The following is a 14614-nucleotide window of genomic DNA, read 5'->3' on the forward strand; positions in this document are numbered from 1 at the left end:
TCTCGTGCCATGATTTTCAGCTCCATCAGGTCATTTAAGGTCTTCTCTACACTGTTTATTCTAGTTAGCCATTCGTCTAATCTTTTTTCAAGGTTTTTAGCTTCTTTGCGATGGGTTCAAACATCCTCCTTTAGCGCAGAGAAGTTTGTAATCACTGATCATCTGAAGGCTTCTTCCCTCAACTTGTCAAAGTCATTCTCCGTCCAGCTTTGTTCCATTGTTGGCAAGGAGCTGCATTCCTTTGGAGGAGAAGAGGCACTCTGATTTTTAGAATTTTAGCTTTTCTGCTCTGGTTTCTCCCCATCTTTGTGGTTTTATCAGCCTGTGGTCTTTGATGATGGTGATGTACAGATGGGGTTTTGGTGTGGATGTCCTTTCTGTTTGTTAGTTTTCCTTCTAACAGTCAGGACCCTCAGCTGCAGGTCTGTTGGAGTTTGCTGGAGGTCCACTCCAGACACTGTTTGCCTGGGTATCACCAGCGGAGGCTGCAGAACAGCAAATATTGCAGAATGGCAAATGTTGCTGCCTGATCTTTCCTCTGGAATCTTCATCTCAGAGGGGCACCTGGCCATATGAGGTGTCAGTCAGCCCCTACTGAGAGGTGCCTCCCAGTTAGGCTAGTTGGGGGTCAGGGACGCACTTGAGGAGGCAGTCTTTCCGTTTGCAGATCTCAAACTCTGTGCTGGTAGAACCACTACTGTCTTCAAAACTGTCAGACAGGGACATTTAAGTCTGCAGAAGTTTCTGCTGCCTTTTGTTCAGCTATGCCCTGCCCCCAGAGGTGGAGTCTACAGAGGCAGGCAGGCCTCCTTGAGCTGCAGTAGGCTCCACCTAGTTTGAGCTTCCTGACCACTTTGTTTACCTACTCAAGCCTCAGCAATGGCGGACGCCCCTGCCCCAGCCTCGCTGCCGCCTTGCAGTTTGATCTCAGACTGCTGTGCTTGCAGTGAGTGAGGCTCCGTGGGCATGGGACCATCCAAGCCACATGTGGGATATAATCTCCTGGTGTGCCATTTGCTAAGACCATTGGAGAGGTGCAATATTAGGGTGGGAGTGTCCCGATTTTCCAGGTACCCTCTGTCATGGCTTCCCTTGGCTAGGAAAGGGAATTCCCTGACCCCTTGCACTTCCCAGGTGAGGCGATGCCCCGCCCTGCTTCGGCTCATGCTCCTTGGGCTGCACCCACTGTCCGACAAGCCCCCATGAGATGAACCCGGTACCTTAGTTGGAAATGCAGAAATCACCCGTCTTCTGCATCACTCACGCTGGGAGCTGTAGACTGGAGCTCTTCCTATTCGGCCACCTTGGAACCTCCTCACCACTGCATATTTAATTGATGCATGTTTAACTACTGTGTACATAACTGCTGAGCACTTAACCACTGAATAGTTAACCTCTGCTACTTCCCCAAGGTGTGCTTAACTACCATTTGTTTAACCACTACAGACTTAACTGCTGCACATGTAACCACTGCATACTCAACTGATACTTATTGAACTGTCATATATTTCATCACTGTATTTAGCCATGCATATGTAACCACAGCATACACAAGCATTATGTACTTAACCCCTGCACCTGTAACCAGGGTATACTTAACAACTATTCTGTCCTTTCCTGACCCTCTATGATGGTACAAGTAGAACTAGTGTAGGGAAAAATAGGGGGTAGAAGAAATGTAGACCTACCAGGGTAAAGGCGTTTGGGATTTATTGAGGGAGTTGATGATCCCCATCTCACACACCTCAAATGTCTCCAAATTCAAGGGCTTTCTGAGTTTTACTCCATTACTTAAATGCAAATCAAGGACGAAGTTCTCAAATCATGCTCTCCTGGGACCCTGGGATTCCAGAAGTTATAGCTGACTGAAACAATAGGCTCTTTCCTCATTTTGTAAGACACACTCTAAAAGATTTTTTTTTTCTCTCAAGTTTTTCTCCTTTCATTTTTTCCCCACTCAAATTCCCAGTAGCTGTTGCACTGGGAAGTGTTTCTACGAAACAAGATGATTTAACAAGAAGCTCAATTATTTCATTCATTTATTCTCTCTTTTGGTCACTCAGCAAATATTGATTAGGCTTTTGCCCTATGACAAGCACTCTTTAAGGAAATAATTTGGTGGCTGGGCACCATGGCTCATGCCTGTAATCCCAGCACTATGGGAGGCCAAAGCAGGTGGATCACCTGGGGTCAGGAGTTCGAGACCAGCCTGGCCAACATGGTGAAACCCTGTCTCTACTTTAAAAATACAAATATTAGCCTGGCTTGGTGGCGGGGGCCTGTAGTCCCAGCTACTAGGAAGGCTGAGGCAGGAGAATCTCTTGAACCCAGGAGATGGAGGTTGCAGTGAGCTGAGATCATGCCACTGCACTCCAGCCTAGGCAAGAGAGTGAAACTGTGTCTCAAAAAAAAAAAAAAAAAAAGAATTTGGAAGTAGCCCATCCTGTTTACACAAGCATCCTGTTTGCTTCCTGGACATGCATACTGTGCCTTGTGCTTTATAACATATAAGTGTAGTTAAGTAGTTAGGTACTTAATCCCTGTGATACTTATTTTTAACCTACTAAAAGGGACCCTCTTAGAAATGCAAATCAAAACCACAATGAGATGCCATCTCACGCCAGTCAGAATGGCAATTATTAAAAAGTCAAGAAACAACAGATGCTGGCAAGGTTGTACAGAAATAGGAATGCTTTTACACTATTAGTGGGAATGTAAATTAGTTCAACCATTGTGGAAGATGGTGGTTCCTCAAAGACCTAGAACCAGAAATACCATTTGACCCAGCAATCCCATTACTGGGTATATACCCAAAGGAATGAATATATGTCATTCTATTATAAAGATACATGCACGCATATGTTCATTGCAGCACTATTCACAATAGCAAAGACATGAAATGAACCCAAATGCCCATCAATGATAGGCTGGATAAAGAAAATGTGGTATACATATACCAGGGAATACTATGCAGTATTCCATACTATGAACAAGATCATGTCCTTTGCAGGCACAAGGATGAAGCTGGAAGCTATTATTCTCTGCAAACCAATGCAAGAACAGAAAACCAAACACTGCATGATCTCACTTATAAGTGGGAGCTGAACATTGAGAACACATGGACACAGGAAGGGGAACATCACACACTGGGGCCTGTTGGGGGAGAGTGGTGGCTGAGGAAGAGCATTAGGGAAAAGAGCAAATGCATGCTGGGCTTAATACCTAGGTGACGGGTTGATAGGTGCAGCAAACCACCATGGCACACATTTATCTATGTAACAAACCTGCCCATCCTGCAAATGTAGCCCGGAATGTACAAATTTTAAATTAAAATTTAAAAAAAACATAGCACATCAAAAGTTCCACATTCAGGAAAGCAAATTAGTAGAAAAGCTCAATAATATAAATAGTCTCTCCTCCAGCTGTTTAAATAAAATGACATCTGATAATTTTTAAAAAGTGGCTCTCTTGAAAATATTAAAAATATAGCTATATGATTCTTATTTGCTGGAGATAGAGACCCTGGCATATATTCTAACCATTTTATCATTCCTTCTACTAACCACAATGATCCAGATTCTTAAAATGGAATTAAATACAGCAGTACTTTATGATATTCTATAAAAAGTTGGGTAATTTCCAGATGATTGGCCACACAAACAAGTTTGAGAAGGCAGCTGGTTTTGTGGAGAAAATCTCAGGGTAGGAATCACACAGGCCTTGATTCAAATCCTAGCCTGGACACATTCTAATTGTCTAGCCATCAGCAAGTTAATTAACCTTTCTGAGGCTCAAGACAGTAAAAGTCATACCATTCTCAAAGTGTTTGTATCCTAATATATAAAAAAACTTGGCACATAACAAGCGCATAAATGCTAGTTGTGTCACTGCTGAAATAATGACAATATTAGTAGTAAGATTATGTTTTCCCCATGAGGTTCCACTAGGTTGGCATGTTCCAATTCCCAAGCAGTTTTTCATCTAAAACCATCTTCCTTTGCCATGGGATAGTGTTTTTAAAAAAATCCCTGGAGCCTGCCCCAATTATAAAAGAAGATAACTTGACTTCATTTAACTGCAGCCTCAGCATTTGAATTTAATTGAACAGGAAATAATTATTCTTGAAGAGCGGAGGTTTTTGAGGTTCTGCGAGGCAATATAAGATACGTATCTCGTTACATTAGACCTTGGCAAATATACTTTTAATAATCAGCTGCTACTTAACATACCTTCCACCTCCTATTAAATTTCCAGCAGGAACTACGGACACGATATATTGGGGAGGGAGGGGGCTGAACGGCTGATGAGTTATTTAAAAAGTGATTTATTTACCAAGGCAAGCCATTTGCAAATTCAATAATAAATCTATTTAGGAGTAGTTAACCTCTATAACTCTGTTTTTAATAATCAGTTGGTGTTTGGGTAACGTACAACGTCTGTCTCATTAACTCGGCATTAAGTCCTTATTTAGGTACTTAGTCTGAAGTGTGACCCAATCAGCCATGAGGTGGTAATGAGGCACTGGCTATGGGTCCTTGATCATCCAAGGACCTGGGTCCTTCCCGGGCTGCACCAGCTCTGGTTGGGGAGTTGGGGAACCATGAGTTATCTAATGCTCCTCTCTTTGCTCCTCACAGTGCCTCTCATGACAAAGACTTGACACCACCACCTTCCTCCAGGGGAAAGAAGAAAAAGAAGAAATCCACTCGGAAGAAGAGAAGGAGGTAAGAGCACCAAGAGGGAGATAAAACCTGTAAGATGCAGGCAGGGACAAAATATGGGTTTCAAAGTCAGACACTGGCTCCCTCTTGGGTTCAAATCCCCTCTCTGATGCTTAACTAGCTGTGTGACCTTGGGCAAGTCACTTTACATCTCTGTTCCTGTTTTTATTATACTTCTCCAAAATGGTGATAATATCTACCTTTTGAGATTTCATGAAAATTACATGAAAAATTAATGTAGAAGCGGCTGTCACAGTACCTGGCACATGGTAAATGACTAATTAATAGGAAGCATAGTCTTCTTTTTTTTTTTTTTTTTTGAGACGGAGTCTCGCTCTGTCACCCAGGCTGGAGTGCACTGGCATGATCTCGGCTCCCTGCAATCTCCGCCTTCCAGGTTCACTCCATTCTCCTGCCTCAGCCTCCCAAGTAGCTGTGACTACAGGTGCCCGCCACCATGCCCGGCTAATTTTTTGTATTTTTAGTAGAGACAGGATTTCACTGTGTTAGCCAGGATGGTCTCGATCTCCTGACCTTGTGACCCGCCTGCCTCGGCCTTCCACAGTGCTGGGATTACAAGCGTGAACCACCGCGCCTGGCCGGAAGCATAGTCTTTAGCATGAATATTGAATTATTTTTTGAGAGCTTACTAGATGCAGAGGACTACACTAGGCACCGTGGTCTTCATTATCTCTTTTATCCCTGACCATTGTCTACCAGGAAAGCCTTATTATTCCCATTTTAGAGATGAGAAAATAAAGGCTTACAGAGGTGGTGACAGGATCTACAGGGGCTTGATGCCAGGTCCTCAGTTGGTTCTACTACACCCACCTAGCTAGTTAAATGTCTAGGAAAATAGGTGGGTTTTGGAGGGGAGGGGTGCTGTTTGTTTGTTTGCCAGCTATTGACTCTTTGGTATCCTATGCATTTTTTCTATGCCCAATTCCTTTAAAATTTTTTTATATTTAAAGTGATTTCCAGATTTGCTTGTAGGCTGCCACTAACTAGACTGAAAGCATCTCTAGTGTGTCAACTCCAGAGGGGCAGGCTTAAATTAACCCTTAAGGCTGCCAACTGAGAATCACAGCAAACTTCTGAGACAGTATTTATAGAAACCTGTAGGGGGCAGCAGAGAGCAGCATCTGATGACTTGGGCTTCAACTCCAGGTTTTCTAGAACCTTGTTTCACAGACACCCCTTAGCCTCATTCTAAAAGGACAGGCTCAAAGAGGAGCCAGGGGGAAATATGGATGAAGACTCTGAGTCCTAGCCATTGTAGGGTAGGAGATGAAATTGGGGCAAGTGCTTTGGATTTCCTAATTTGAGGGGTGGGCCAGAGAATACTCTAAAAAAGGAAACCTCAGATATTAAGATTCACTAATTGACTCGTTCATCCAATGAATATTCACTGAGCATGTGTCTGGGGATAAATGTTATGATTCCTTGAAGGCTGAATTGTTTCTCAGCCATTCCCTTCTGCAGACATGTTTTGTTTGACCTGCAAAGTGATTTGATTTTTTTTTTAATTGGTGGTCAACATTTCCAAATCGGGAGATTTCATATGAAAATGTGGAGTTTTGGAGGCTCCTTTAGAAAAGGCAGGTGCTGTAGAAGCCCAGACCTGCATTCCTACACAGGATCTTCGGCTAATCTGAGAAGCAGACCCCCCTCCAGCCAGAACCTCTCTGGTTCCCCACAGTCCCCACTACTCCCTACTGTCTTCCACCCAGCCTGCTTCATCCATTCATGTTACCTAAGAAGGCCCTGTTAGCATTGAATTTGTAACCTTTCATCTGTTTCAACCCTGGTCTTTTGTCAGCGGGGAAATAAGAGACTTAGAGATGAGCCTTGACATGCCCAAGGTGGCTCTGTTAGTTGGTAGTAGAGTCAAGATTGGAACTTAGGTCACCTGAGCCTCAGTCTTGAGTCATCACCATGGACTCAGAGTAGCTCTGTTGCTCAGGTAACACTTTGATGGCACTATCTATGCAGCCGCAGCCTGGCAAGATATCCTTCAGGGGCTCAGTCTTACCAGGGAGACAAAGGATGGGGCAAAGGAGAAACCCTGAGACTTTGAGAGGAGGGTTGCAGCTTGAAGGGAGAACAGCAGACAGAAGGAAGCCTTTCCAGCTTGACCAGGCAGGCAGCTGTGAGGTGCTATGGTGACTGAGACCAAAACCAATGGGATCTCAGCTCATCTACTTCCTAGCTGTGTGTCTTTGGGCCGGTCACTTCACCTCTCTGAACTTCATTTTCTTTGTCTGAAAAGGGAGGGTAGCAATTGTACCTACCTAAGAAGTGTGTGGAAGGATTGAATGAGATAATGCTAACAAAACACAAGGTAATGGTTTACATTAACTTGTTAAAAATTAAAATCAAATGAAAAGTAAAATTAAATTTGTGAGCAATTAAAAATTGCTTACAAATGCAAGCTAGTATCAGCATGGATATTATCCTTGATGTGTGTTCCTGCAAGAGCTAAAACCCTGTATAAGGACTGGGGAAGGTTCTTTTTGAAACCAACCTTGGCCTTTAAGAGCCTCCTTCTGAAGTGTGTCTTCTCGGCCCTGGCAGGTCCTCATCCTATAGCCCATCGCCTGTCAAGAAAAAGAAGAAGAAAAGTTCCAAGAAACACAAGCGACGCAGGTATTGTCCTTTTTCTCTGCAAACAAGACCTCCCCAGGTGGGGTGAGGAGGACAGTTGATGGCACCAAAAGGTCATCTGGAAGCATATCATGTCATTTATGTAAAATAATTATCTATGTCTTTTTACGTATTTGTGTCTTGTGTAAGCTGGGACTGTGGCTGCAAAGACTAGAGGTCCACACATGCTAACTGAGGCCAGAGGAGGACTTGATTATAAAGAAGCAGGAGTGACTCAGGGATCAGCCAGGCCTGAGCAAGGGGCTAGAACAAGGAGTGGAAAGCTGATAGGACCCACTTGGGACCTGAAGTGCCCGCTGTCTCCTGGTCCCCATGAGGGACATGGCTGCACCCTGCCCCATCTCTCCATGTTGCAGGCCAAGTTGCAAGGAGACACTGAATCTCTCTGTCTTGTTCCTTATTCCAAATTCCCAAGGAAAGGCCCCTCTTGTCAGTCCATTGCATGCTAGAGAATGAGATCATGTTGAAAAACATGGCTGTGCTGAGATTTCCCATGCTGGTGCATGGGGATGCAGTGACGGTAGTTACAGCGCATTATGAACTGGGCCCATGTTCCTGGTGTTCACTGTGCACACACACACACACGTGTATGTTTACAGGGGAAGGAAAAGACTAAAAGGATACTGTAGTCCCGGCACTTTGGGAGACCAAGGCAGGCAGATCACGAGGTCAGGAGGTCGAGACCATCCTGGCCAACATGGTGAAACCCAGTCTCTACTAAAAATACAAAAATTAGCCGGGTGTGGTGGCACGTGCCTGTAATCCCAGCTATTTGGGAGGCTGAGGCAGGAGAATCACTTGAACCGGGGAGTCAGAGGTTGCAGTGAGCCGAGATCGCTCCACTGCACTCCAGCCTGGCAGCAGAGTGAGACTCTGTCTAAAAAACAAACAAACAAACAAACAAAGGATATACAACAGAGGGCTCAGGTTTGTGGTTTATGGCCCAAACCAACATTTTATAATTGGAAGATTCTGCAATACAGAAATACAGTTTTCTAGTTCCTCTGTAGAGTCAGAAGGTCTGTCTTCTCTGGGCCTATTTTCCCACGAGCAACCATCTCCTGGAGCTGAGGAGTTGCCATGCATTTAGACAGAGTGGGTACCTGTGCTCCAGTTGGCCTTAGGACCTGTCCAGCCTGCTCTACCCACTTACAAAGCCTGCTTGGCCCCTGGAGGCAGGAAGTTTGAAGCTCCCTATACAAGTTATTTGCTGTAGTGAGCTGCGGATAATGGGAAAAGAGTGATTTATATATTACTTTTGCTTATCCGTATCATCCAATTTTCCTACATCAATTGTAGATTACTTGTGCAATTAACAACAGAATGAACGAGAGGTAAGAGGTTGTTTGGGGGCTTCCCCCTGCATCTCAAGTCCAGTTCAAAGTTGCACCAGTGTGGCTTTTCCCAATCCAGGGATATGACCACATCTCAGGCTGGTTGCTAGAGTGGCCTCAAACTCAGTTTGCTCTCACTGGTTATGTCAACCACCTGCCCAGACTTCCTGACTGATGTTATCTGAGTTTGTGTTTACTACAAGGCGTGGGCAAACTAATTAGTGAAATGTTGTTAATTTGGTGTCAGAAATCTTTCCCCAAGTGGAGTCCTTTGTAGAGGCAATGGCCCACACTTATGATTCTAGATAGCCACCTTATCACCTCCCTTTGCTGAGCAGCTCCTCCCAATTTGGGGGTTCGCTGGGGGAAGGGAGAACAACTTTCCCATATTTGGGCTCTGGAAGCCAGGTAGCTTCTCACTCACAGATTCCTTCTCATGAGAAAGACACTGACAGACAGTCAGAAACAGGCTTTTCCTGCCCAGTCAGCCCAGGTCTTAGAACTTTACAGAGTAGGGGGTTCATATGAGGGAGATGATTAGGAGGGGAAATCCTGTTGCTGTTCCTTCCCAAACCCTGACCTCCCGAGCACCATCCTACTCCTGGTCCAGCCTCTCCAAGCTCTTGAAATGTTTGGTGAATGATAGCTGACACTTTTGGAGATGGGACCTAGGGGTAGCGAAAGCACTGAGATTTTTTTTGTCTCTCCTCAGTTAGCAAGGCTTCTGAGTTTTTAAAAATTTTTCATTTTTCTAGCTAATGCATGCTGCACTTAATACCTAGGTGATGGGTTGATAGGTGCAGCAAACCACCATGGCACACATTACATGTAACAAACCAGCACATCCTGCGTATGTACCCCAGAACTTAGAATAAAAATTAAAATTTTTAAAAAATGATTTTTCACATCTATTTATTGAACACCCATTATGTATCATGAATGAGGATTCTGAGTCCCAGAAAAGAAACCAAAACCCAGTCCCTGCCTTCCAATTCTCACATTCTAGTGGGGAAAATCGATCATTCTAATATGGAGAAGTCTGTACCCTGATGATGATAAGCTCAGAGGCTCACCCAGAGCTTGGGGGAGTAGAGGGGAGGCATCCAACCAGCCTGAGGAACTCAGAAAATGTTGCAAGGAGAAGATGGCCTCCAACTGGAGCACTGAAGAATGAGAAGAAGCTACATGGGTGATGCTGTTTGACTCTGAGCAACTTAATCAACTTCTCTGATCGTCAGTGTCTTTGTAAAATGGTTGTTAATAGTACTCCACAGGGCTTGGGGAAGATTGAATGAGATTGTACGTGACAGGTGCTAAGTACAGAACCTGGCACACAGTAAGAGTTCCACATGTGGAAGCTGGCTGTCTCATGATGACGACAGTGATGATGAGGATGAGGAGGAGGAGGAATGCACAACAAGGGAGAGAGAAGATGAGATGGAGAATGGAGGAGGGGAAAGGCAGAAGACTCTCTCTATGTTCTCCTTATCCAGCCTCATCCAGGACAGATTTACTGACAGTTTTGGGGGAGGATTGGAGCACCGGTAGGCTTTGATCTGGAAATTCAGAATCAAACCAGTATCTCCCATACAATTTTCATAGTCTCTGAAATCTAAGAGAGGAGGAGGATTAGCTAGGTGTCCCGACCCCCTGTAGCATGATCACAAACATGCCGATACCTTCATACCAGGAAAAAAAAAACTTTCAAACTCACCTATATTTATGTTTTCCCCTCCCTCCCTTCCTTCACCCTCCCTCCCTTTCTTCCTTCCTCCTTTCTCTCCTTCTCTCCCTCTCTCCATCTCTCTCTCTCTCCCTCTCTTTCTCTGCCTTTTTTTTCTTTGATTCTTCTTTTCATTTTTTTTTCTTTCTTTCTTTTCAGGTCATTCTCCAAGAAGAGAAGGCACAGGTAAGACTCTTGTTCTCTGACTGCCTGTTCAATTTTCTGCTTTCTCAGCCAGCTTGGGGCAGCTTCTAGGTCAGCCCTCAGTTTCCATCTGTGCTCTTAGGCATGACCCCTTCATCTTCCTGGGCCTCAGTTTCCTCCAAAATGAAGGTCTGGGCTGTTTTTTCTGAGTATTCCAAGCCAGCTTTTGACTTCCATCAGGCCAGGGGGTTGATCTTGGACCAGCCCTATCGATGTCTCGACCCCAGAATGTCTCATTACCCCTGCCACTGGTTGGAATCTTGAACTGGGGCACATAGGGAAACAGTCCTGTCACACCACCAAAACCTTCCCAGATCTGGCCAAGGAACACGGCCAAGTCCTCGTATACTGGACACACTGGGTGAACACAAATAGTTATTACTTACAGGGTCCTCACTCCAAACTGGATCCTGAGCTAAGTCCCTTCCATGTGTAGATGTTTTTAATTCTCATTAATCCCTACCACAACCTTGCACAGTGGATATGTTTATTGCTCCCATTTTACAGATGAGGAAACTGAGACTAAGATAGAATGGAACAGGAATGTCCACAGATAGAACCAGAAGGTATCGGAGCCAAAATTCAAACCCAAATCTGTAGACAGAGGGTGAGGGGAGTGACGATGGCTTCTTAAATAACAATAAACACATCTAGAGCAATCTGCAAAATGCAAAGCCCTGTCATTTGTTCACTTAATAAGTAGATATTGGTTGCCAATGTCCTCTGTCCACTCAGCTCTGCAGCTTGAGTAATGGCCCCATTTCACGGTTGAAGAAGCCAGGTTTTAAAGGGACGGGTAACTACCCTGATGTCACACAGCAGCTAAGAAGCAGAGGCGGATCTTGGGTCCAATTGAATTTGGATCTGTCAGCAAGGTCCTGGGCTCTCCCACTGCCTAGGGTGAGTCTCAACATGAAGATAGATCCTGTGGCTGGCTTCAAGGTGTAAGATAGTTAGATGAAATAAAATTGCCCCTTCCCAGGTCCTAGGCCAGTAATAGGTTCTTGGTGACCCTCTGCAACCAGTCTAGCTTAAACTACCAAATAGTGTGTTCATCCTCCCTGATCTCTATTTGATTACACTGAGACCCCAAGTCATTCTTATCCATTGTACTCAGACCCCAGCCCTATGACTCAAAAAATAATTTAAACGCAGATACTTGAATATGAATGGGCAGACCATTTCAGAATCTACCAAGCTTCATGAGAGTTCAAATATCTTCCTGGATATTCCATTTGCTTCTTTTATAAATTGATTGAACAGCAGTCAAGAGCATGGGCTCTGGGGATGCATGGTCTCAGATCCATGGCCACATCCTAGCTCACCTGTGCAATCCTAACCAAGTTTCTTTGCCCATCTGAGGTTCAGCTTAGAATGAGCACTTGTTAAATTGTGCCTCCACCCATAGGTTGTGGAGAGAATAAAATGAAGTTGTTGACGAAAGTATTCAACAGAGTGCCTAGCCTGTAATTAAAGTCTCAAAAAATGGCAGACACTGTTATTACTACCTTTATTGCTGCCATTATTATTAACCTAGCAAAGCTGAACTTGGCATCCTCCACACTCCATTCTCAACATATGTGTGTGCGTCGGTATCCCTAGCTGAATTTGCTGCATGAAAATGTTGGCAGTGAATTTTCCAGTCTGAGGCAATGATCGGTGTCCATTCCAAAACTGCCTGGATCTCACACTGTGTGTTAAGCATTTTAACTACTTGTTTATCTTTAACTAGAATTTTGCATCTTTCAATTAATTGACCATTTCTTGTTTAGCTCCTCTAGCCCAAAAAGCAAAAGAAGAGATGAGAAGAGGCACAAGAAACAGTAAGTAGATACTACCTGGAATGTACTCATCAGTTTGAGGAGGTGGGGCATCTGGCTTCTTAAAAGCCAGAGTCTTAGAGTTGCCAAATAAACAGGGAAAGGGAGGAGAAGGTGAGCGGGTGAGAGGAAGGCAGGAAGGCAGGAAGGCAGGCAGGAAGGAAGGAATGAAGGAAGGAAGGAAGGAAGGAAGGGGAGAGGGAGGGACAGAAAGGCATAACTGCGTGTGTTGTAGGTTTAGGAATGTATGAATGCACCGGGTCGTGTGTATATGATGTGTATGTGTATGCACGCTTGTTTATGTTGCATGAAAGGGTGCATGTGTGTGCCTGGTGTGTCCCTTGTGAGTATACCTTGTGTGTATATTTATACATAGTATGTATATATCTAGTGTATGCATTGTAGATGTCTGTACATTTTTACATTTTTGTACACTGTGTGTACAAATGTATACAATATGGGAACATTGTGTGGTCTATATTTGTGTCTACACCAATGCATTTGTGTGTCTGTGCTTGTGTGAGCATGAATGTGAATGGTATACATAGGGCACACTAAATTCTATGCACTGTGTGTGTGCGCTGTGTAAGTACCTGTGTATATTTTGTGCACAGGGGTTGTATGGTGGTTTTTACCTGTGCATGGGTGGTCATGGGGGTGTGATCACATGGGTGCACGTGTGTGAGCATGTGTATGAATTCATGTGCTGACTGTTGGATTTACAGTGTGGAGATGTCAGTGAAGCTCCTAGCTCCAGTCTTGGGGCCCCAGCTGTTTCACAGTTTATAGCTGGTAGTAGAAATTCAAATCAGCCACTGCTGCCTGTGGAGTTCAGTTCCCAGCCAAATTAAAAGTAAATTTGGTTACAACCTACCTACTTTATATCCTGCAAATGTTAATGCATGTGTTTTCCAATCAACTAATATTTTATCTCCTGCCAAGAAGCTTCTAAAGAGAGGATCAAAGACAATAAGATGAAAGGTAGTCGACTGCCAGGGAGGAAAAAGAGGAGGCAGGGATGCAGAGGGAGGGTGCCCAGCTTTGCTGCCCCAAATGGTCTTTTCACCCAAGGTCAGGACGAAGGAGGGCATTTCAGCCACCACCACAGAGGCCTGGGGAATGCTCCAGAAGAAAGCAGTAGAGCCTTGAGTTAGCTGAGGGAAGAACTTCCTTATCATCGAATTTGTTTCGCTCAAGTCAAGAGACAATTATTGGCCACATGTATTGAATGTGCTTTCACACTAAGCACAGATAGAGTACACGTTCTCAGCAATCTCGGTGTCACTTGACCAGTGGGGCCCCAGGGTAGGCAGCCACAGAGTCAGGGGGTAGGCCCAGACCTCAACAGCGCTAGGAAGGACCATCACTGAGATAAGGACTGCCTGAGTAAGGGGAGCAAGGTGGCCACCCTCCCCGGTGGCAAGAGCTGGATGAGCCCCAGAAATTGCTAGCAGGGCATCAGAAAGCTTGTGCAAGCCAAAAGACAAGAGGCAAGAGAGAAAAAAGACAAGAAGAATAAGGCTAGGAATCTTGAGGATTCAAGATAAACGATGGCTTATTCTTACCAAGTCCACGGTCAGGGCTGCTTCTAGGCAAGTGGCTGCTGGAGTGAGTTAGCCTCCTTTCATTCAACATCCCTTAATGAGGCCCTACTATGTGACTGGCCTTGCGCTGGGCCCAAGGACAGAGATGAGCCAGACACTGTCCCGGCCTTGAAGAGCTCACAGGAGCCAGACATACGGCTGGTCACAGAACAGCAGACGAAACCCTGGGCATTGTGGGAACACAGGCACTGGGAAAAGGGCTTGGTGGCCTCCCGCAGGAGGCAGCATCTAAGCCGCAGGTGAGGATGGGAAGTAACCATTCCAGGCTGCAAGTTAAGCAGGTGGTTTAAACTCTCTGTGCCTCAGTTTCTTCATCTGTAAGATGGGAATAATAAGAGAATCTATTTCATAGGTTGTTATGAAGAATAGATGAATCCCTTTAAGAAAAATGCTTAGAAAACAGTGCCTGGCATGAAGTATGTGTTAGATATGGGTTACCTGTCATCGTCACCATTGTTATCATCATCATCCCTAAGACATCATGAACTGGGAAATGTGTGAGCCAGCATACATACAGTTCAGAGCTGCTTTAGCCCACCAGGCC

At 44.7% G+C, this 14614-nt stretch overlaps 1 protein-coding gene across 1 annotated transcript in view; it reads left to right on the forward strand.

The window, feature by feature from the left end:
• Positions 1-14614, forward strand: part of SRRM4 (serine/arginine repetitive matrix 4) — a 175386-nt gene that overhangs the window by 127992 nt on the left and 32780 nt on the right. The window contains exons 3-6 of the mRNA XM_509416.8: positions 4638-4724; positions 7296-7367; positions 10602-10628; positions 12419-12469. Coding sequence (XP_509416.3) covers positions 4638-4724; positions 7296-7367; positions 10602-10628; positions 12419-12469 — 237 coding nt within the window. The remainder of the gene's footprint in view (positions 1-4637; positions 4725-7295; positions 7368-10601; positions 10629-12418; positions 12470-14614) is intronic.

The sequence above is a fragment of the Pan troglodytes genome, chromosome 10, assembly GCF_028858775.2.
Source record: "Pan troglodytes isolate AG18354 chromosome 10, NHGRI_mPanTro3-v2.0_pri, whole genome shotgun sequence".
In the NCBI taxonomy this organism is placed as follows: Eukaryota; Metazoa; Chordata; class Mammalia; order Primates; family Hominidae; genus Pan; species Pan troglodytes.